Source organism: Lepidochelys kempii, chromosome 20, assembly GCF_965140265.1.
Source record: "Lepidochelys kempii isolate rLepKem1 chromosome 20, rLepKem1.hap2, whole genome shotgun sequence".
Classification (NCBI taxonomy): domain Eukaryota; kingdom Metazoa; phylum Chordata; order Testudines; family Cheloniidae; genus Lepidochelys; species Lepidochelys kempii.
The window spans coordinates 4,536,138-4,560,066 of NC_133275.1; the positions used below are offsets into that span (position 1 = coordinate 4,536,138).

The 23,929-nt window shown below is 45.6% G+C and overlaps 1 protein-coding gene across 3 annotated transcripts in view; it reads left to right on the forward strand.

The window, feature by feature from the left end:
- The window catches only part of SLC4A8 (solute carrier family 4 member 8), a 73,162-nt gene extending 60,778 nt beyond the window's left edge, over positions 1 to 12,384 (forward strand). For 2 of the 3 annotated variants that reach the window (XM_073318321.1, XM_073318320.1), the window contains exons 18-25: positions 27 to 188; positions 1,389 to 1,640; positions 3,461 to 3,529; positions 4,014 to 4,187; positions 5,004 to 5,141; positions 6,058 to 6,158; positions 8,189 to 8,291; positions 8,871 to 12,384. In XM_073318321.1, the coding sequence (XP_073174422.1) occupies positions 27 to 188; positions 1,389 to 1,640; positions 3,461 to 3,529; positions 4,014 to 4,187; positions 5,004 to 5,141; positions 6,058 to 6,158; positions 8,189 to 8,276 (984 nt within the window). In that variant the 3' untranslated portion in view covers positions 8,277 to 8,291; positions 8,871 to 12,384. Of the gene's footprint in view, positions 1 to 26; positions 189 to 1,388; positions 1,641 to 3,460; positions 3,530 to 4,013; positions 4,188 to 5,003; positions 5,142 to 6,057; positions 6,159 to 7,081; positions 7,195 to 8,188; positions 8,292 to 8,870 lie in introns of those variants that run through there. The other variant, XR_012155693.1, reaches the window with a different exon arrangement.
- Positions 12,385 to 23,929: the final 11,545 nt, after the last annotated feature.

Here is a 23,929-nt window from a genome sequence, read left to right on the forward strand (position 1 = left end):
ATTATGCTGTGTGTATTTTGCTGTAGCCGACAAGAGATGACCGTGGGTGGATTATTAGCCCGATAGGACCCAATCCCTGGTGGACGGTGTTAGCAGCTCTCATCCCAGCTCTTCTCTGCACCATCTTGATATTCATGGACCAGCAAATCACTGCTGTTATCATAAACAGAAAGGAGCATAAACTCAAGGTAACAGTGTTTGAGGAGTGGATGAAGAGACCTGATTCTCCATTACTCTGAACCTTGTGTCATTTACCCCTGTGCAAAGTGAGCGTGACATGCTTCCACATCGGAATGGTAGCAGTTTACATCAGCTTTGCACTCACTTTGCAAGGCCCTGACTTAAGCACATGCTTAACTTTAAGCAGTTGCTTAATTGCTGTCCTAAATAACGATGCTTTCCTGGATTAGGCCCTAAATGACTACACAAGGAGCAGAGCAACAGAGAATTCGGCAGGTAATCTTCCTAACAGGTAAATTAGCCTAAAACTAAAATATCGAGGAGAGGTTTGTATTACTATCTCTGACAGGAATTAATTAGTCTGACACACCACAAAGTAACTCATATTATAACTTCCTCTTAGTTACTTAAAAATAAAACCAGTTGAAATTTTTCTGATGAAAAATAGCTTTCTGATTAAATGGAAATTTCTGCCAAAAAAATCTGGTTATGTTGATAATTTCCAGGTTTTCATATTTAAAAAAGCTAATTTTTTTTGGTTGGTTTTCAGTTTCCAAAAGCTAAAGAGATTTTTTTGGACAGTTTTTCAAGAAAAATGTCAACAAACTTGAGTGTTTTTCATTTTTATCGATTTTTTTACAAGAAAAGGAAATAAAATGTTTCGCCACCAAACTCTACTTCAAAGTTAATTTCTACATGACTGGACAATTATAGACTTGAAGGATGTTAGTTTTCCAAGGTGCTTTATTAAAGCAGAAAATCTTCCTGCTGGAATGTTTCTGGATAAAAATGATGAATTCTCTGTTTCTGAAAGGATTCTTATGAACACAAATAACTCAGCGCTTCTTTATTTCTTGTAGTAATATTGGTGTTTTTCAGATCGTTACATGGCATTTAATTAAAAAACATAACTTGTGCATCGTACATCAAGGTTTAGTTTGTGTTTCTGAAATATGTGCTCCAGCTCAACCTCAAGATATGGAATAACTGAGTGAAATTCTGTGAATGGCCTTTGTTATGATTAGACTAGCTAATCATAACAATCACTTCTGGCCTTAATATCTGTGGGTGAAATCCTGGCTCTATTGAAGTCAATGGCAAAACTGCCATTAATGTGAACCAGGATTTCAACCCATGAGTCTGTTTTCAAAGATCATCCCCTTGGATAAAGCTTGTGTCTTGTCTCACTGGATTCTGTTTTCTTGCAGAAAGGATGTGGCTACCACTTGGACCTTCTGATGGTAGCAATAATGCTTGGTGTGTGCTCCGTGATGGGGCTGCCCTGGTTTGTTGCTGCAACTGTTCTATCCATCACCCATGTGAACAGCCTTAAACTAGAGTCTGGCTGCTCAGCTCCAGGAGAACAACCGAAATTTCTCGGGATACGAGAGCAAAGAGTCACTGGCCTCATGATCTTTGTGCTTATGGGCTGTTCCGTCTTCATGACTGCTGTGTTAAAGGTAACAGGACACAAAGTACCCAAAGTTCATCGGGACAATAAATATATGGAGAAATATTTTGTTTGTGATTGTACTGTGGAACTCACTGCCACATGATGTCCCCGAGGCCAAGAACGTAATAAGATTCAAAGAGGGATTGGACATTTATGTGGATAACAATAATATCCATAGTTATAACAGATAATGCAAGGGAAAAAAAGAGACAGAGACTCTTGTGCTGCAGGGTTTAAGCCAATCTCTAACTGGGAGGGATAGCTCAGTGGTTTGAGCATTGGCCTGCTAAACCCAGGGTTGTGAGTTCAATCCTTGAGGGGGGCATTTAGGGATCTGGGGCAAAAATTGGGGATTGGTCGGTCCTGCTTTCAGCAGGGGGTTGGACTAGATGATCTCCTGAGGTCCCTTCCAACCCTGATATTCTATGATTCTATGATTCTATTCAGTATTAAGGTGAGACTTCATGGGAGGGCAGATTATCCCACATTTGCCTATTGCTGGTTTCTTGCACTTCCTCTGGTGCATCTGGTACTGATTAGATGGACCTCAGGTCTGATCCAGTCTGGCAACTCCCATGTTCCTATTTCCACGGATAATGTGACAAGAAATATTACAAGGGGCATTACCATAAGAGGTGGCAGCTCGCTGTACTCGCTTCCTCCGAACTGGCTTCCGTCTTAGAGTATCTCTTCACTGAAAAAAAAAGGTATGTTCTTAATTCAGGTTAGCTAACCCTGGTTAAAACAGCAGTGAAGACATGTCTACTCAGCCGTTAATTCACGTTAGCAACTTGTGTTCAACCTCAGTCTCCCCATGGACTTTATCTTGAGCTGCTAACCTGAGTTAAAATCCAAGTTGCTGTGTCTTCCCTGCTATTTTCATGTGACTGAGCTAACCTGAGTTAAGAACACACAGTTTTATGCGGTGAGGACATGCCCTTAAAGAGGGTTAATGGATAAAGTGGCAGACCCCTACAGCCAGATTGTCAAAATGAGCCCTCTGTGCGTGTATATTTCCGTGCATGTGTTTTTCATGCCCACACCACATGTGCATGTGAATTTACGTGCAAAAGCCCCATGTGCCTGGCTGTGGGTTTTGCACACAGGAGCTCTACCATTTGCATGTGTCGATGATGGGGAGCCGTGTGCAAGCCGTAAGACCCAGAGTGCTGAGGAGGGGGAAAGCCTGCCTGGATGGATTTCCGTCTGTGGAACTGATTTAAAACTGAAGGGAGACATGGAGGCAGAGTCTGGACTCGGGTCACATCTAGGCCATCATCCTGGAGCACATGAGCATGTGCCATAAACTCCTGTTTTCTTCCAGCCAGGGCCAGGCTCATCCCTTCTTAGCTTTTAAAACTGGATGAAATCAAGCTTATTTAGACCAGTACCACATCCAGCTGCTGGTCTTCCAGTTACAATTGACTGTGATTCCCAGCATGCACTGCTTTCGTAAAGGCTAACCATTCAATAGCGGCTGCACAGACTGTCTTACAAGTTTTCACCCCAAAACGTCACCTGTGGGCTGAGATGAAGCATGCTAGCCTTATATGTAGTCACAGTGAACTAGGGGGATGGCTTTTCTTTACTGTCACAGAATGCAGCAGCATTGAGATAAGTACATTTGAACACTGGCAAAATGACCTACTTTCCTCTAACCTCGTTCTCGGAAACGACCAAACCGTTTTTGATGTAACTTTCCCCCAAAAAGTCATTCTGATACAGAGCTGAAGCATGAAAAATGTCAGCCTTAATGATAGGCGAGCCTTATATGGCTATTATTTACTGTATACAGGTTTATCTTTAATACTTACGTTCTCTTTACAGTTTATCCCGATGCCTGTGCTTTATGGTGTGTTCCTTTATATGGGCGTTTCTTCACTCGGAGGGATTCAGGTGTGTAATTTTGTAGCGCAAGGCTGTGTGCTAGATAGCATGGCAATGGATGGTGCACTGAATTAGGATTCCCAAGACCTAGGTTCTATTCCCGGCGCTGGCCTTCTGGATGATGTTAGGCAAGTCATTGCCCACCCTGTGCTTCCGTTTCCCCATTTGTAAAGTGTTCTGAAATCTACTGTTGGAAAGTGTTGTATAAGAGTTATATGGTGGTGTTATTACTCCTTGAGCTAAAGGACCTGGTCCATTAGCTTACAGGCAGTAGTAGAATCACAAATCTCTACACATGATCTAGCCACTGGGGGGAGGACAAAGACTCACGCCGGTTTGCATATGGTAATTTTCAACATCCCACTAGATTGTTATTTTAAAGGAGACTCTTTTATTTCTCTTCCTGTTAATAACTTAAACTACTAAATGCAAATCTCGGCCAGCATTTGAAATCCTGTGCAATCAGAACTTCTTCTGTATATGGTCTTTTCAGTTCTTTGATCGCCTGAAGCTGTTTGGAATGCCAGCAAAACACCAGCCCGACTTTATCTACTTACGGCACGTCCCCTTGCGAAAAGTACATCTCTTCACCGTGATCCAGCTGACGTGCCTCGTTTTACTCTGGGCCATCAAAGCTTCTCCTGCTGCCATTGTCTTTCCCATGATGGTAAAGCTCTTGCTCTTTACTAGCTGGATGGTTTGTATCGATAGACACCAGCCATCTGCTTTAGGGTGTGATTAGTGGTTTTGTTCAAGAATTAGTAAGGGTCTTACTGAGTCTCATTTCCCCTACGGCCTCCAATGCCAAAGTAAAATGAGTGTCAATATAATTCCCTATTCAGACTCTTTTGCATGGTGCAAACGAGAAGAGATCCCTAAAGGCCTTGTCTATATCCCTTACTCATATGAGCAGTCTCATTGAAGCCTGCCATTCGGAATGAGCTGGGGCAGCATTTTTGTTACGCTTGCTAGGTTAACTGGACAGGGATTGGGCCTGCTTCTGGGGCCATGTCCAAACTAGGAAAAAGATGTATTTTTAACACATGTGAACTAACCATGTCAAAATCCCTGTGTAGACGAAGCAGTTGTAGTTAGCTGATTGAGGACAACCCAGAGCCGGAGTCCAGGCTTGAACTCGACCAGCTAATGCCTGCTAAAATGATAGTTTGCCTTGTCTACACTAGGATTTTATCACGTTTTAAAAACACACCTTTTCTTAATGAAGTCAAGGCCCCTGTGCGTCACCTGAGCACTGTTAAGGGGCCTCACCGTACATGAGGATCAGGCCCACTGTGTTTTCAGAAAGTTTTAGAATGTTGATTGAGGCATACCTGAAAACAAAAGATGTTCTGAATCTGAAAATTGAGTGAAACCATCATTGACTTGGTCCATTTGACCCATTTATTCCCAAATGGACTTCACTGGTGAACTCTAATATGAAAATTGGCTTGAACTGATTAGCTGTTCATCTGTATCCATGTAGGTCTTAGCTCTGGTCTTTGTCCGGCAAGTCATGGATTTCTGTTTCTCGAAGCGGGAGCTCAGCTGGCTCGATGATCTCATGCCAGAAAGCAAGAAGAAAAAACTGGATGATGCCAAAAATAAAGCCAAGGAAGAAGAGGTAATATCCATTGAGTGTCCCAGACTAGACAGTGCCTATGAACTCATAACACTTCTACTTGCCAGTAAACCCTTTGTTTATAGATTGAAACCTGGCTGGAGGACCAAAAATAAAGAGCAATGTAATGTATTTGGAAGCAGGATGGTTAGGGCTGGTAATTTTCAACGGAACAGTTTTCCTTTGGAAAATGCAGTTGCATTGAAGTTGAAATGTTTTGTGGGCTATACAACACACCAGGTGGGCCAGAACTATATACTATATACTGTACCAGTTATATCCAGACCTCAGGGGTTCAGGAACCAAATTAATGATCTACATTACCCAGAAGAGCCACAGTAGTGTGAATTTATATATATATATATATATATATATAATCAGCAAAATGACTGACCAAGTACAATTGGTTAATAACATAGCAAAAGGACCCTGATTCCTGAATAACTTAGACTGTATAATAGTTAAATCATGCAGTGTTTTAATATCATGTGCTGCAAAGAGCCACGGGAGACACATTGAAGAGCCACTTGTGGCTCCTGAGTCTCAGTCTGAGTATCACTGTACTGTACTATACGGGTTCTTATATCACACATATCACTGTAGTATCTCAATGCCTTCCAGTCGTGCATGAAGTGATGTGGCTAACATCTGCTCACATGTGGTGCATTCTCTCATCCTGTGTGTTCCGTGGAGTGTTTTGTTTGGGTAGGGTTGTTTTTTTTTAATTTACATGTTGCTCTTTATTTATGTCAGAGAAGGCAAGGTCAAAAAAACCCACTTGTGCCTGGAGCAGAAGATCCAACACCTTTTGCTCTCACGGTTCTACTTCATCTGGACTCTGGCCTGCAGAATTAAGCGAGTGAGACCCTTAATTTCTTGCCCAACAGAGAGAGAACTTGTTTTGGTTTTTTTAAAACAGGAGTCTCAGAAAATGATGGAAGCTGCTGAAGCAAATGTAATGCAGTTATCATTGGGGAAAACAAAATATATGACTGTTCCAGGACGAAATAACAATACCAGGTACAATTCACTAAGGAAATCCCACAGCAGGAATATTTTGTTGTCACATTCTTTGCTCCACTGGTATCTTCATGGATGTGCTGTATTTCCGTCAATCCAGGCTTTTCTAAGCATTCGTGATCTAGGCTGGCATTTTCACAGCAGGCTAAGGGAGTTGAATTTCAATGAGATTTGGGCACTTTGAACATCCAAGCCCTAGTCATTATAATCCAAACACCAAAAAAAAAAAAAAGAAAAGTTGACTTTCTTCTAATGCCACATATTTAAATGTCCTTCATATTCCAATAAATACAAAGGCCGTTACACGGCTTAGCACTCCCCAGGCAGATCGAGTGTGCAGAGAGAAATCTCCAGACATCTGCGGTGTGTTGTTCCTAACGCGAACTGATTCCACTCCCCTCCCTCATAACCGCTCGTGAGATCAGATGTGTTAATAAAATAGAGTTGGTTGGAAAACAGATTTTCCATCTTACGAAAATTTCAAGATTTCACATTTTTTTCAGCCCTAATTGGGACAAAATGCCAAACTGGGGAAGTGAAATTTTAAAAAGAACAGTGTTGGATCAGTCAACACATTTTGTTTCAATGTTGACCCTTTTTATTTTTAAAACCGTTTCTAAAATAAAGTCAATTTCAAAACAAAAAGTAATTTTTTGAAATGAAAATTGCAACGTTGTGTTCTGAAAATGTCAAAATGGGAGATTTCAACATTTCCAACCTGCCTTTTTTTCCTCTACAAATTTATACGATTTTGCGAAAAAGTTCAGGTTCGCTGAAACGGCATTTTCCACAGAAACCTGCTTTGCCGACTTTTTTTCCAACCAGCTCTATTCATAAGGAGAACGATTAAGGGTGTGAAAGGGGTTTTTCATGAGTCTTAAGAGCCAGACTTCCCATTGATCCTTGTTGGCAACCCCCGTTAGGCAGAATCAAGTGGCTGACATGTCCTGAAATGAAAGTGACGTGAGGTTTCTCACCCCTTCCTCATGGGAAAACCCATTGAAGCCAAGACCTGGTGGTGGATGTGAAAACTAAGGTACCTTTAAATTTTGTGAGGAAGTGCAGCTTGTGGGTAGGGCACTGAACTGGGATGTGGGAGGCCTGAATTCTACGCCTGGCTCTGCCATTGGCCTGCTGGTTGACCTTGGGTCAACTGATTCCATTCCCCATCTGGGAAATGGGGGAATGGTGATTATCTCCTTTTGTCAAGTGCTGTGAGATCTGCAGATGGAAAGCGTGATGTAATATTATTGTGGATCCTACCTACTACTCCCTTGGGCCCTGTCAGCCTAGGTGTTATGAACAGCACTTGCAGCATCAGCAGCCAAGACATGCCTCCTGCACCCTGGTCCTCTGCTTTAAAGGATGTTGCAGTCACTTCACCACTTGGATGCTGTTCTGTTGCTTTTAATCTTACTGGAAACTCATTGCATGGGAGTAAAAACTCCAGACTCTGCTTCTTCGGAGTGTTACTGACATTCCTTCGTGCTCGTTTTAAGAGGCAGTTTCAAACACTGTCAAGACCAGCCCTCTCTCTGGTGCACCCAGGCTGGGACTATCAGACAAATGCAGTCCAAAGAAGCAATCCATTTGTCCTTTGTGTTGGGGACTCCCAAGTTAGCTAAGTGGGCAACGAAGCTGTGAGCAAACAGTATGCCACATGGACCACAAGCTTTTGCTTTCTCGACCGCACATTTTGCACAGAAGCTTTCTCAGTGAACAGCTGGCTGCAATCCTGGCATATTGACACCGGCCCATTTAGAATGATGTCCAGAAGGGTTTTTATCACCACCAGTGGTTTAGGAGCCCGCAACTCCCGGTGCCCCCAGTAGATGCTCAGCACTTGTATGGGTTGGTTGCTAAGGTCAATAATCCAGCAAGGCATTAAGCCCATGCTTCACTTTAACCACGTGGGCAATCTTGTTGACTTCAGACGCTCACCTGCTTAAAGATAAGCACATGCTTAAGTGCTTTGCTTGAATGGAGCTGATAGCGATCATGGCCATCAACACCTATAATATTTGTTGCAGGGACGATCCTGCAGAGATAAACATCTCAGATGAAATGCCTAAGACAACTGTATGGAAAGCTCTCAGCATGAACACAGAAAATGTCTAAATCCAAGCAGAAGAGGTAAACTGATTGCATGATCTGGGTTAACTGAGCTGCGGTCTTCCTCTGCACATGTCCGTGTGTACGCCAGCTGGATGGGTGTGAGCGTGTGTTTGGTAGATGCAGAGCTAGCTTGGGGGTTCTCTCTGAGACCTGATCTGCCCGGGTTCAGCTTCTGGGGACAGGAGCCAACTCGGAGCCTACCGGAGGGGCGGGGGCTGGGCTCCGGCTCGCTCGGCCACTGTCCCAAGAAGCTGAGCCGGGGCTGGGGGGCAGCCTGCTGCAGCCACAGCCAGGTGCTATCACAGGCAGCTGCTGCACTGCACCGGGCAGCATCCCAGGAGAGGATCTGTCCCTGTCTCTTCTGTCTCTGCCCCCTCCCCCACTCCTCCTCTCCCCCCCCAGGCCGGCTGCTGGGGGCACTGGACCCTGGGGAGGGTCACTTGACTCTTTGTGCCCCTCCCACGAGTTGCCCTTGGCAGAAATCCACGCCCTACCCGTGTGGTTTTCCTATGTGCAGGAATGATTCAGCATCTGACAGCTGATGTTACCTTCTCTTGCCAATGAGGCCGTCTCTCTATGCTTAATTTTCCCATTTAGGGACCTTGACTTTGGCGGCGGGGGAGGAGATCGTGAAGATGACTCAGGGATGAGCCAAGATGTACAGACACGGGGAGAAAATACTCTTAAAAAAACGGAGAAAGGGGGGAAAAAAACCCACCACTCTCCTCTGGTACTTTTTTCATTCAAGTAACTGGATTCCCATTAAAGCCATTCAGACATTTTCAATGATCTTTGGTGTGCTTCGGTGGGCGTTTATTCTCTTCAGACCAGCAAGCTGAGGTGGCCATGGCAATCGATGACAGTTCAGTGTTATTAAGCCTCTCTCTGTGCGTGCGTTCTGTTCTCTTTGTGGTAGAGAGATTACTACCGCACAGTCATTGAGCAGTATAGATTTTCCATCTGATTTTCTTTTAAAAATATAAACTCTGAATGTACAAAATTCATTTTTTCTGGTCTTTTTGGGCCACCCTCCATTTACCGGTCTTCTCTTACTGGCTATTGGGCTGGTTGGGTTCTTGGTTAAGTTTCTGCAGTGATTTCTCTTCTCGTGTATTTTAATATTTGTCACAGGTCCATCTAGCGACAGACCTTGGGGGGCCAATGCAATGGGAATATCTTCAGCAGATTTGGACCAAAGCTGCAAACTGGTTTTTCAGTGCACGCTCATTTGAGTTTTTGCAATTTTGCACACATTCTGGCAACTAAGGCCTGGGTTCAGCAAAGCATGCCGGCCGCGCTCGGCGGTGCGATGCCTAATTTAGGGTGGATGATTGGCGGGATTGAGGCTTCTAAGTGTCTAAATCCTTTTTGGCAATGATACTTAAGCTCCTAAATCAGTTAGGCATTGCAACGCTGTGCATGGCGACGCCTCTAAATACCTTGAAAAATCTGGGCCTTAAGGACATTCTTAAGTCCCGTCGAAGTTCATGGAACGTGCTTAAAATGAAAAGCTCTCCTGATTATGTAAATGAATCGTGTGTGTTATGGTAGCCCCTAGTGGCGCTGACTAAGATCAGGGCTCCATTGCGCTGAAAGGGAGTCCCAGCCCCAAAGAGCTTGCAGTCTGTCTAGACAGGAGGGTCATGCGGGCATTGTTGCTTCTGTCGGCCGAGCTCCGTGCACGCACCGGGGCTCCTTGCATCCCTCTATTCCTCCCCCACAAGCTCCCTGAGTACCCCTTCCCAACCCTCTTTGTTTTAGGGAGTCCCTGCAACCCCCACCTCCCTCATGCTAGGAGTTTTGTGTACCCCCATGCCCCTTTCCCCCCCAGACCAGGGTCCTCCATTAAACCCCCTATGCCAGGGGCTTTGTGTACTTCCTCTCCCCCGCCCCTCATACCATGGGCCCCTATTCAACCCCCATGCCTGGGGCTCTGTGTACCCCCATTTCCTCTTCTCCCCCATGCCTGGGGTTCTGTGTACCACCCTTCTGCCCTCCCTCCCATGCCAGGGTCCCCCATTATTCCTGCTCCATGCCAGGGGCTTTGGGTGTCTGCTTTTTTCTCCCCCCTCCAAAGTACCTTTCTATCCCTCCAGATTGGAAGGGACGGACGGACAGCTGGGGTCCTCTCACTTTCTCTCTCCCTCCCCCTACCCCTCAAGGAGGGAGAAAGGAATGAAGCTGCCTTTACTCTCCCCTCTTTTTGACTCCCCCTGCTGGCTGAGCATCTGTCCCCTGGCTGTTACACATCTCTCTGCAAGGAGAGTAAACAGCAGCGGAAATGGGTTTTCCAGTGTTCACCAAACTCAATAGGGTTCTGCCCGTTGATGCCTAGCATGCTCCCTGAACTTTCAGAATTGATTGGCCATGGCATTCAAAAGTTATTGCATTACTCACTGGCAGGCAAACAGAGAAAGGCCACTGAGTTGACTGTAGGGCTTTGTTTTGCTAGGCCAGCTCAGGGTGAGTGAGCCAGGAATAAAACCCAGGTGCCCTACGGCTCAGTCCTGTGTTCTGTCCATCAGGCAATGCTTCTTTCTTGCTTGTTCGCCTGCTTAGAGTTAAGCATGTGCCTGAGTGCTTTGCTGAAGCCGGGCCTATGTAAACTCACGCTGTGCATGGGAACAGGGAACATTGCAGACGATTCATAATGGTGAGTATTCATGCCATAAGCCTGCTTCGAAGAATCACCCTCGTCCCGTGATGGGCCAGAAACATTGGTTGTGACGTTGGAGGCCAATCAAAAAAGCTTGAATGCCGCAATGACGCGCCCCTGTGTGAGCGTCAGCCCAAGATTTATTCACACCAGCTCTTCAGCGAATAGGTTCTAACCCTGCACGATTTGGAGAAAACTGCAGTCTCGTGGTGCTCACTTCTTGGGCGGAAAGAGGCAATGCTAATTAATATGTCATCTGAAAACAAGAGCTGTCAGATGACTGTCATATCGTCTAGCTGTATCATAGTCTGGGGACTTTCTCTTTGTTATACCGCTTGGCAGCGTATCACAATCAGATCAGCTATCAAATCCCTTTTCGAAATCAGGGTTCGTCTGAAGGCCACGTTCAGCAAAGCACTTAAGCACGTAACTTTAAATACATCTAGTTCTGTGCATAAGGGAATCATACAGGTGGAAGGGATCTCGAGGGGCCATCTAGTCCTTCATCCCAGTCTGGGGCAGAACTCTCTGTCCCGTTCCCCTGGAGCAGAGAGATTCTACAAGCCACAGATTCAGCTGGGGAGGATTCCACCGGTAGCGCCATAAGGCTGTCCTCTGATGAACCCTCTGTACATCTCTGCAGTAGAGGGCATGCCAGAGCTGGGAAGGTTGCGTCAAAGGGCGCAGCGATCCCAGGCAGTGCTGTGGCCCATAGCTCAGCCCTGGGAGGCTGCCGTAACTTTGACATGCCCCCAGGGGTTTCTAAATTACAGCAGGGGCCACTGCAGTCCCTGGTGCAGGCCAGGATCAGAAAGGCGCAAAGGTAACATAGCCCCACCCTCCTCTGTGCGGTGCCTCTTAGAGGCACAACCCAGAATCTCACCTGTTGACTCTCACGGGCCTACTCAGATGCTTATAATTCAATCAGGTGCTTAAATACCTTGCTGAATCAGGGCTTCATTCTGCCCTTCTTACTCAGCCAAAACTCAGTTCCCATCGAATTCAAGAAGAGAGTCCCCAAAGGTTTGATTTTTCAAGATCAGGGCCCATGTTTTTAAAAAGCACATGGATTTCTTATTGGTGGAATCTTTTATGCTTTTTGCAAGCAAATGTGACTAGTCTACGATCCAGAGCTTTCCCAGTTTACTGACCATCCTGCAGCGTGGATAGATGTTATGGTAGCACTTACTCACCCGAACAGGACTTGATTGTTTACTGTAAATACTTTTGCCTGCAGTGAAACTCACTCCAAACATATGTCTCCTTTCTTTTTAAAATGCTTTCATTTATTCCGTCCAGAATGATTGATCTGACTGATTATGATCATCCAGAGGGCTGAATGTGGAGCCCTGAATTATAAAATGAATGTACTTTGATTTATTTGCTTTGTAAATTGCTTTTTCAGCATCCATGATGTCAGTGTACATCGCTCATTCTCTTAAAGGAATAGTTTCAGTGGAAATTTCTTCTTTTAATACAGTTGCCCGATCTACTGTATTATTAAGCGCCTGTGGAAAGTGTTACACAGGGGCCGAGCCTCATTCCAGCCTCGCTGGTGTAAAGTGGGCATAACTCCATCATTATGCTGGCATCTGAATGGTGGAAGTGAGATCAGAATCAGGCCTTCTAAATTTAGCATAAGAATGGGGTGGTAGCGGGGAAAGATTGAATTATTTTTGCTACCCCAACAGATTTGGTTGAAGAGTAACCCATTGGGTAGTATTTTTGGGCAGCGCTTTATATTGTTTTCTTGTATCACAGTAGAGCTTTGTTATAACCCCATGATCTTTACACCCATCCTTGTGAGATGGAAACTTTAGAATAGTCTTTTACCCGCCTGTGGTTTTTATATATCAGACTGACCACCGCTTGTAGCGCGAAAGCTTTGGAAAGGATTTTTTTCTGTGGCTCCTGTTTCTGTGAAAAGTGATTTTCTCCAAGGCTTGCAGGATCAATTCAGAGCAGCCCAATGGCCTACAAACAGACTAATTTGAAAAAAAGTTCCTAGCTTGCAGCCAGTAAGTTTGGCGGGTGAAGGGGGGATCATGAAAATACAAACAGATCTTGAGAAAAGATGGTGAGGGAACCCAGAAGACTTCTGCAGATGGTTGACGGGACACCTGGCGGAGCGGGAAGGAAAGGAAGTTCCGTCGCAGGAGTGATGAAAGTGCCATGGGGTGGGAAAACTGACTTAGAATACCGTTTACTCGTCCCTGTTCCCTCACACACACTACCTATTGCAATTACAGCTATGAACCTGCAGTGGTTCTTATGCGCGGCTGCAGCTTGAAAATCCGTGCTGGCCAGGATCTAAAAGAGTTGGCCTGTTGGTTGCAGCTTTGGTTTCCCCTGCTGAAGCAGGGTCCTTACAGGGTACACATTGGGAACGTGGATGCATTACATCCTTCGCAACTCCTGCCTTTGCTACTGCGGCCAGTAAGATGTTGGCGACACATTTACCGGCTGCCTCCATTGGCAAAGGGCTGCCTGGTTCCCTCGGGCACTTGCATAATGCCCTCCTTCAGCTATTGAATGATAAAGATGCTAATAGGCTTGACTTAGTCATCAGGCAACCGCAATCTGTAGGGTGCTGCAGTAAGGACTAGGGTCTGAGAGATCTAAGGCCCCTTGTCAAAAGCTGGGAATCTCCCTCAGCCCAGAATTCAAAGATTGATAGATCAGAAGGGTCCATTTTGATTCTCAGTCTGATGCAGGGGTGGGGTGGGGTTCCTGATCCAATCATCCACCAAGGGCCCACTGAAGCATAGAGGAATTCCAGTCCTCTGCTAATGACCATTAGTGGGGAGGGACCTTCAGGTCAACTGCCCTGGGAGCTGAAAATGTGTCAGTTCAAGGAAGCAAAAGGCCAGGCCTCTTGTTCTAGCTCTGCTTTCCCTTCCCTGGTAACAGGCCGCTTGGGTTTTATTCTCACTCCTGCCTGGCTGCGTCTGCACAGAACTTGTGACGGCGTGGATCCATTAATGTAACATGCTATTTTATCCTGGACGTCTGTGCCAGTGTAACCCATCCTTACGCAGCGAGGCTGTCTGTGTCCCTCAAGTGGTTAGACATTCGTGAGTCAGCTACAACCTTTGAGCTGAGGTCGAGGGGGGGCGTTCTTTGCATTCAGATCCAGAAGCACTTGTAGGAGTAAGGACCTGCTGTAGCTGACCCGTCAGTGTCTGAAACAAGCATCTCCTCCTTCATTAAATAAGACTGAAGGGATCATTGAGTCCAGTCTCCTGTTACCGCATATGCTCATTTATATCATTATTCCATATAACGATACAATCCAGTCTCCTGGTCACCCCATCATATAACTCTATTCATAAATGTATCAAGCTCTGTGTTCAAACTAGTTAGATTGTTTGCTCCCGCTGACCACGCCAGGGAAGAAAAATATAGCATGGAGAAAATCCATGATTTTCCTGCCATTTTAAAAAGAAATGAGAGTTCCGTGAAATAATAAAATGGCTTGTTTATGCAATGGTTACAATTGTTTCTACTGGACAGGAGAACACTTATTTCTATATGCTTTCTCTAAAAAATAACTACTGGGTCCCTTTAAGTGTCTTTCGCAACAATTTTTGTTTTTTACTTTAAAAATGAGAGCACTGTGGAGTGGTTGAAAATGATGACATTGCGCAGGGAGAGCTGGCTATATCTTTAAAAGTGGCCTGCTTTTGCTTGTATTACGGATGGAGTAAAATGACACACATTGTGGAACTGTTTACAACACAGCCACAGCTGCCTTCAATACCACATCCCCTCCTTTTAAATAAGCAAAACCCAACCTACAGTAAAACTGCAGAGCTTTGCCAGGAACTGGGCCCTCAGCTAGAATCAAAATAGACAGTCCCAGTCAAGAGACGTAACCAGTATGGCCAGTCCCCAAACTGTTCAGAAATCATGAGATTGACTTAAAAATCATGAGATCAAGAGAACCAAAAACTAACAAATGGGGAGGGCGGGGAGGAAACAGTTACATTTTGGGTTCATTTTGCCTTCTAGTTTCTGAGCCTGTAGGGTGCTCTCAAGTCATAATTTCAAGTTTTTCTCTGCAACCAGGAAGGCTAGAAGCTTTTTTTGTTTTATGAAAGCTGAGGTTCTTGCACAACAACATGACTCCAGAAGCAGGAGCTTTAAGGAAAACACCAAAGATCCCGAGGGTCAACATCAGTGTTTAGCTGCCATCTTCATTGCCTATGTTTTGAGCATGCTTCTGTTTCCTACCACGTATCATGATTGGTTGACTTGTTACCTAACGGTAATGACTAGATAGCTGACCTGTTTCTAGAACAGGACATGCAGAAGCAGGTTGCAAACACCAAAGAATCTAATTACTTTGTAATCCGTCAGCTAAAGACATCCCATAGAAAGGCTTGGTTCTCTGCTCTTCTTGTGCAGTCATTTACACCAATATGAAGGGCTTCTATTCTGGTTGGCCTCGTGTGTTTTAGAGCCTTGCATTTTACACTTGGCACTGGGGTAAATGAAGGAGAATCTGTCCCATCACTGATTTCACACTAGATTGATAACAAATAGAAATGTGTGAGTCCCCTTCTTCTTCCACTGAGCAGGGTCGAATTGTGCAGCTCCCCAAAGGATGTAGGGCAGTGTCTCTGTGAACACTTCAATGTCCAGTCCCCAGCCATGCCTCCTCTTCTACACACATGCCTAAGGCCTCACGAGGGCATGGTGATAGACCAATCTTAGTGGAGAATGCAGGAGCATGGGGCTGGGCTGGGGAAGGTACGGGAGTTTATGGGGGATGTTGTGCCGTGGGACATGATGCTGTGCTGAGGAATGTGCTCTGGGGAGAGTATTCAAAGGGATGCTGTGTGGGGCGAGAGAGATGATACTGTGCTGAGGTAATGGGGTGGAGGTAGCTATGCTGTGATTGGGAGGGTGCTGGACAGAAGGGCATGAGATGTTGCGGTGGATGGAAGACACAACAGGGCAGAAGGACTGATAAAGAACCTCTCTCTGGAACAACTAGGTGACCTTTACTAGAGCTGGGCGAATCACATTTCATAAAAGATCTTTGATCTTTTTGCATCTCAGGGCAAAATCTTTCTACCCGTGCATCATTACTAACCTTTCCCTTCCTTTAAAATAAAGTCTTTGTTTTCATTCATTTCAAGCATCGCTCTAACCATTTCATAGCTCTCCTTCGAGGATTATTTTTACATTCTGCCTTGGCACTACTGATGGAACTAGCTCCTCCAAGATGATGAAGTCAGAATCCCACAGTGTTGCCGGCTCTTGTGACATTCTCACATATGTTGGTGTCTTGATTTGAAGGCCCAGGTCCTGGAGTCAGGTGATGACATGAGAATCTCAGCTTTTATTTAAGAAAAAATCTAGCTCTCATGGTTGAAAATGTTACTCCAGTGAACCCTAACATTAAAAAAAAACCATCAGGACCTCCCCCTTACCCCCCCCCCCCAATTTATCATTTCAAAAATCTCATGCTTTTAATTCATCTTGTAATTTTGGGAGGGTCTGACTCATTATTTTTGACTACTCGAGGTTGGCAATACTGTAATACACTCTGGAAAGATTTTCAAAGGCGCACGTGGCTGTTTGGTACCTAACTCCCTTGACTTTCACTACAAATTAGGCTCCTAATTCCCATGTGTGCCTTTGAAAATTTCCCCCTGGAGCAAAATGTACGATCAGCTCAAGGTGTTTTAAATCGGCACCGTTTCTCTTTTTAAACACCTGTAGTACCAAGAAACAGAGATGATTTTTAACAGGTGGATTATTTTACATTCACAGAAGTTCATGTCTTTGCTCGCTCTCGTAAGGCATATTTTAATAGTCCCCTGTAAATCCGACGGATCTAATTTGTCTGATTTTTTTAGTTCTGAGAATGACGAAGGCTGGGAGGAGTAAGACACCAAAGTTCGTGAAGGGAATCTGATGCCTAGTTCCCTTCGGTCCCCGTGAAAATAAGAGCTAAAGTGAAGTGCATAATAGTCTCTAAACAAGAAAGGGAAAAAGGCAAAATGGTGCTGGCACATTTTTTCTAGTATTTTTTTTCCTCCTCTTACGCTACATGTAGAAATGGAGAAATTTATTTTCTTTGTAGAGATACCGAAATATATTTATTTTGTTGTAAGAGATGATGTAGTTTGCAAACACTCCACATTGTAAATAAAACGGGGAAACAGTATGGAACGACGTGTTATTTACAAATTAAACTGTTTGCTAAAAGTCCGACATGTGATTTGATTGAGTTTATTTCAGGGTTGGGGGTTTTGTTTGGGTTTGTTATGTAAAAAACCGTTGCTGTCTCGTGCTTTGTGTCTGTGAAATGTTGCTTGGTGATCATGGTACCTCAACAGTCAGAACGGTGCCTGTCTTTGATTGATCTGTAGCTCATCGAAAATAATGGAAACAAATAATAAAAAAAATTTGTTTGACTCTGTGTGCCATCTTCAGTGTATTTGAAAGAGAAAAAATCCTTCTGTTGGAGAGAACATAAGTACGGCCACACTGGGTCAGACCAGAGGTCCATCTAGCCCACTATCCTGTCTTCCGACAGTGGCCAATGCCAGGTGCCCCGGAGGGAATGAAAAGAACAGAGAGTCATCGAGTGATCCATCTCCTGTCACCCATTCCCAGCTACTGGCAAACAGAGGCTAGGGACACCATCCCTGCCCATCCTGGCTAATAGCCATGATGGACCTATCCTCCATGAATTTATCGAGTTCTTTTTTGAACCCTCTTATAGTCTTGTCCTTCACATCATCCTCTGGCAAAGAGTTCCACAGGTTGACCGCGTGTTGTGTGAAAAAATACGTCCTTTTGTTTGTTTTAAACCTGCTGCCTATTAATTTCATTGGGTGACCCCTAGTTCTTGTGTTATGAGAAGGAGTAAATAACATTCCTTATTTACTTTCTCCACACGAGTCATGATTTTTTAGACCTCTATCATATCCCCCCTTAGTCGTCCCTTTTCCAAGCTGAAAAGTCCTAGTCTTATTAATCTCTCCTCCTACAGAAGCCGTTCCATACCCGTAATCATTTTTGTTGCCCTTTTCTGAACCTTTTCCAATTCCAATATATCTTTTTTGAGATGGGGCGACCACATCTGCACGCAGTATTCAAGATGTGGGAGTACCATGGATTTATATAGAGTCAATGTCATATTTTCTGTCTTATTATCTATCCCTTTCTTAATGATTCCTAACATTCTGTTTGCTTTTTTTGACTGGCGCTGCACATTGAGAGAGATGGCAGGAATCCGAAGGGGAGAAGGGAACACTGAGTAAACAGTGCTGGGGTGGATTTGCGGACATAGCCAAAGGAAACCACAGATGTGTTCGACTGCTTTTCCCTTTTTTGTGGAGGAAAAGCACTGCACCAAGGAGCTCAGTTTTGCAGGGCGGGGCAGTGCACTCTGACCCTGATCCAGATAAGCCCTTCAGAGTGTGCTTAGCTTTAAGCAGATGAATAGCCCCATTGAGCTCAATGGGACTTCTCAGATATGGCAAGTTAAGCAGGTGTTGTTAATCAGAAGTTGCTCAGGGTAACATTTTCAAAAGTCACGTAGGATCCTAAATTCCATTGATTTTCAGTGACACATAGTCGCCTAAGTGACTTTTAAAAATGGAATTTAGGCACCTAAATCCCATTGGTGCTTCCCTTTGAGAAGGAAGAGGCCAACGTACCTGGCTCGAGAAGGCACCTGGCCTCTAAATGGAGGTGATCGGCAAGTGAGAGCTGCCTAAAAAACAAGTCTGCAGGAGAGAGCTACAGGAGACTCTGTCAAGAGAGCTGAGTTCGGCAAAGAGCTGGAGCAGAACCGCTGGTGAGAACTGACCAAAGCTGGGGAAGGTTTGGTCCATGGGACCCTTAGGAAAAGGAAAGATCCAGCTTGGTCAGGCCCTGCCTGAGCAGGGGTCGGACTTGCATTCCACTCCCCAGGCTTCATTGCCTACTGCAGGTAGCCCTTGAGGTGAGGACTGGAGTGGAGAGCTGCCGGAGGGGTGAGGAGGACAAGGGATGGGTCCTGGAGAGCGCTTCCCCTGAGGGACCCTGTGGGGAGCTCTCTTGGGGGTAAGAGTCAGGGGATGGCTCACTCTCAGAAGGACGACCTGGAGTGTGGGGGGGGGCCCTGGACTAGAGACAAATGGAACTGGGGACATAGTGCTGCTACCGATATCTGCGTGGGGGACCTGGAGGTGATGTCCCAATAGAGAGGACTGGGAAAACTGAGGAACCTGTATACTTTGACTGTGGGTTTGCCGAGAATGGTTTTACGACCAGGGTTTTGGAGGAACTACTGCACTGGGGTGTATATGAATAAATCATTGCCAGAGGAGGGACTTTGTATCTCACACCGAGGGGCTATGCTTCTTTTGTGGGCAGGAAAAAAGGGAAACTGAGGCAGGTGTGCAGGTCATGCTGTGGCCTGCCACTGCAGGGCGCCCTAGACAGGGACACCCTATTACAGTGCTTTTGGATATTTTTACCCTAAATCTCAATGAAAATGTTTAGCACCTAGTGGGAGTTTCAGAAACACCTCGATCTCATTAATTTCAGTGGGTGTTAGGTGGCTAGATGCAGAACTGTCAAGAGCAGGGAAAGGGAGACAATTGTACTGGGGACCTGAGCTCAGGCCCCCTCTCCCCAAATCTCTGTGTAAATCAAATGAAGTGGGAGGGGGGCGGCCCTAGCAAACATGACGTGCTGGGGCCCCAAATTTCTCCCAATGAGCCTGCCTACATGCTTTTGAAAACCCCAGTAGGTGCCTAACTACCTTTAAAAATGTGGCCCTTCATCACTTTTGAAAATGGGACTTAGGCTCCTACAGCTACACAACTAAAAATTGTTTCAGGTTGAAACAAGTTTCAAGATTCACAACTAAAAGTTTTGAAATTTCCAGAAAATCGAAATGTCAGCAGAACAAACCCCAAACCATTTGGGGTCGACTGAAACATTTTGTTTACATTTCAACCATTCTTCACATTTGAGTTTTTTTAAAAAAATGAAGTTTTGAAATAAAAATTTCAGAAGGAAAAATTGAAATGTTTTGATTTTTTTCAGATTTTTTTTTTTTTTAGGGTTTTTTCCAGCTAAAACAATTTGGTGAAACTGTCATGAATTTGTGAAATATTTTGGTGTCATCAAATCTGCATTTTTTGGGGGCCAAAAAAACAAACAAAACCCCAATTCTACTCCTACAGACTTAGGACCAGATTTTAAAAGGTATTTGGGTCCCTAATGGGGTTTTCAAAAGCCAAAATGAATGAGATTTAGGTGCCTTTTGATCCTGCTAGTTACCTTAAAAAAAAAATTGAAAACCTTACCCAAATCCACCACAAATATCGTTTGCCGCGTATTACTCAACAAACTCTACAGCCTTTGGCTTTTATTCAGCAAGATACTTAAACAAGGAGCAAACACTAAACCCATGGAAATCAACCTTAAGCTTGTGAGGAGTCACATGGGATGACTTGCTTGCTTAATGTTGGGCAAACACCTGGCTGAGTCAAGGCCTGAAGGGTGTAACAGAGATCCAAATTAAAATGCACTGTGAATGCAACCTGTTTTGCTGATTTTCCTGGGCACAAGAGACGTGGCAGAGTGTAGCTGATGTACAGTGTCTGTAGGAAGAGTGTATATAACTTGCGGGTGAAAAAAGGACAGTGGAGAGAAAGGGTGTCATAACAGTAGAGAGAAAGCTTTGCCCCTAATTATTGCAAAAGCGGACAAGATCTTTTGTCATTTAACTTGGGGGTGGGCTGGGGAGGATTCGTGAAAGAAGCGACTAGCTGATTCTAAATTAGGCAGTGTCTGTGTAGCACAATAAATGGCTAGAGACGTAGACGTTAATCTGATGCCATGGGCTAGGCCAGCCTCTCCTCACCGATTTCCGTCAACACCGTCCCCAGCTCTCCCAGCTTTTCTAACAAGATTTATTAATGTTTTCCCCTTTTCTTTTCATGCCCAGCTTCCCAGCACCCTACTGTATAGACCAGGGGTGGGCAAGCTTTTTGGCCCGAGGGCCATATCTGGGAATAGAAATTGTATGGTGGGCCATGAATGCTCACAAAATTGGGGTTGGGGTGTGGGAGGGGGTGAGGGCTCTGGCTGGGGGTATGGGCTCCAGGGTGGGGCCAGAAATGAGGCATTCAGGGTGTGGGAGAGGGCTCTGGGCTGGGGCGGGGGGCGTGCAGGCTCCGGCTTAGGATGTGGGCTCTGACGTGGTGCTGGGGATGAGAGGTTTGGGGTACAGGAGGGTGCTCCAGGCTGGGATCGAGTGGTTTGGAGGATGGGAGGGGGATCGGGGGTGGGACAGGGGGTTGGGGCATGGGGAGAGGCTCAGGGGTGTAGGCTCCGGATGGCGCTTAACTCAAGCAGCTCCCAGAAGCAGTGGCATGTCCCTTCTCTGTCTCCTATGTGGAGGCTCAGCCAGACGGCTGTGCATGCTGCCCCATCCTCAGGCACAACCTCTGCAGCTCCCATTGGAGTGCTGGAGCGGGCCATTGGAGTGAGGCCATTGGACTGCGTAGCAGCTGGAAGGGGGCCATGCCGCGGCTTCTGGGAGCTGCGTGGAGCAGTCCCCAACTCTGCTTCCTGGCTGCAGTGCCGGAGTGGGCCAACCCCAGACCCTGCTCCCGAGTGGGAGCTCGAGGGCTGGTTTAAAATGGCTGGCAGGCCGGATCCGGCCCACAGGCCATAGTTTGCCCACCCCTAGGATAGACACAGAGTAACCTTATCACCTATGTCTTTAGGAAGCCTCTCAATGGGCTTAACCTTCCCCCATGCACTTAAAGATTTCTCACCAGTGCAAGAAAGGAGTCCGGCTCCTGTTGGGGAGTTGGATGCCTGACTCCCAAACTACAGCGAATTCCCCCAACTTCTAATGGATTAAAAACAAAAGAAGAAGTTGGAATCCACAAATGTAGTGATGACCGCTACAGAGCACAGCTGTTGAGTTCTTATAGCAACGTTCCTGCATTTTATTCTATGGAGCCGCTTAGGAGAGACATTTTATTTCTGTTTTAGATTCACTTCGTTTCCCCCTCTTCAGAAAGGGGCGAGACACCTTTAACAAAGTCAAGATTCAGTGATGAGAATCTCCTTTCTTTGCCAGCAAGTGCTATAAAACAACGACAAGTTCTACAAACCCTAATGCAGCTACAGCTGTTTTTGGGGGGAGAGGGTGTTCACCCCACAACAGCCCGGAAGCAGGGGTGCTGGAACAATTTGTATAGTGGGGGTGCTGAGAGCCATTGGACCAAACTAAACCCAGGATAGGATGGAAACCATGTCAAACCAGGGGGTGCTGCAGCTAGGGTGACCATATGTCCTGATTTTTTAGGGACAGTCCTAATTTTGGGGGCTTTTTCTTATATAGGAATGTATTCCCCCCCCCCCACCGTGTCCCAATTTTTTACACTTGCTATCTGGTCACCCGAGCTGCAGCACTTTAGTTCTAGCACCTATGCCTGGAAGAGGTTAATGAGGCTGAGAAGGGGCCAATTAACCAGCTAAGGCCACAGCTGAGGGGAATTGGTTGCCCAAAGTAAGGATGACGATGCTCAGCTGAGAAGGAAAAGGTGGAGCTAGGATGAAGGCTAGCAAAAGAAAGGGGCTGCAGGGAAGTAGCCTGCAGTTGTTCCCTGGGAGTTAAGAGGTAGGGGAGAACTGAGTGATTTGCAGTTACTTCCTGGAAGCTGTAGGAGGGAGTTCAGGAAAAGAGCAACAGGATCCTACAGTTGCCCATTAGAGGGTCCCTGGACTAGAGAGTGAGCGTGGGTTCCCTTACCAGCCCTGGGGAAGTGGCACCATAGGAGTAGCAAATGAGAAGACTGCTGATAAGAAAAGATTTTGGTCCCCCTGGAAGGGGAAATTCACACAGTGACTTGGCTGGAGGGTCAAGTCATGAAGAGGGAACAGGCTGAGTCACGGCGAGCTGGGGAAGGCAGAAGCAGGGAATGCCGTGAGCAGTGGAATGGGGCCTTGGACCTGGAAAGAGCTAATCCCCTGAGCGGCCAGGAGGAGGTGAGTGTACCCTGGGATAGGGGGAAATGCATAAAGCCAGCAGCTGTGCTCCACCTTTGGCCATGTCTCCCTGACCCCCATGAAGTCAGAAGACATGTCTGGATTGAGCTAATGCCTTGACTTGGCAAAGTGCCTGCTGAAATCCCATGGACTTCAATGAGACTCAAGCACTGCTTAAAGTTAAGAAAATGCTCAAACGGTGGCTTTAGGGCAGAACATGGACCTGGTTCTGTGGCTATAACCTGGAACAGGGATCCCCAGGAACCATGTTCTATTCCTGGCTAGGCTGTTGGGTAATTCAACTTGCTTCTGTGCCTTTAGTTTCCCAATAGAGATAATGATACTTAACCTTCTCTGTAAAGTGCTTTGAGAGCTATGGGGGAAAAGTCTTCTTATATAAGAGCAAGGCATGGCTATTCAATCTCACCTAACTGCATACTTTGGGGCTTGCAGGGGTGTCCTTTCTAATCTGGGTCCAACAGGCTGAATTATATTTACAACTACCAGTCTTGTCCTGTTTGCATGATATGAAATACCTACGAGCCCCCATCACGGACCAGGACCCCGTTGTCCAGCTGTTGTACAGAGTGATGGCTGTCTTTCTCACACAGGCATATGTTAATGTTTAGCACATGCTTCGAGGTGTGTGTATGACTTGAAACCTTAAATATCTTTGGCCCTTGGATGCTGTTTTGTAGATTTCTCCCCCCCCTCCCCCCACTAAAAATTCCACTTGGAAAATTATCAGGATGACTTACTCTAAAATATGGCAGATCTTGGCTTGAAAAAACAAAAGGCTTCATTTAGCATGGTTTTTATTGTCATTTACGAGAACGTGCAGAAACTCTGGTGCCAGAGAAGCAGCCTACAGACAACACTAAAACAGTAGTGTAAAGGGTCGAAACAAATCGGCGTGCTGACATCATTTCATCACAGATGTTGGATATTTCACTATACCTTGTCATGACAATAGCCGGGG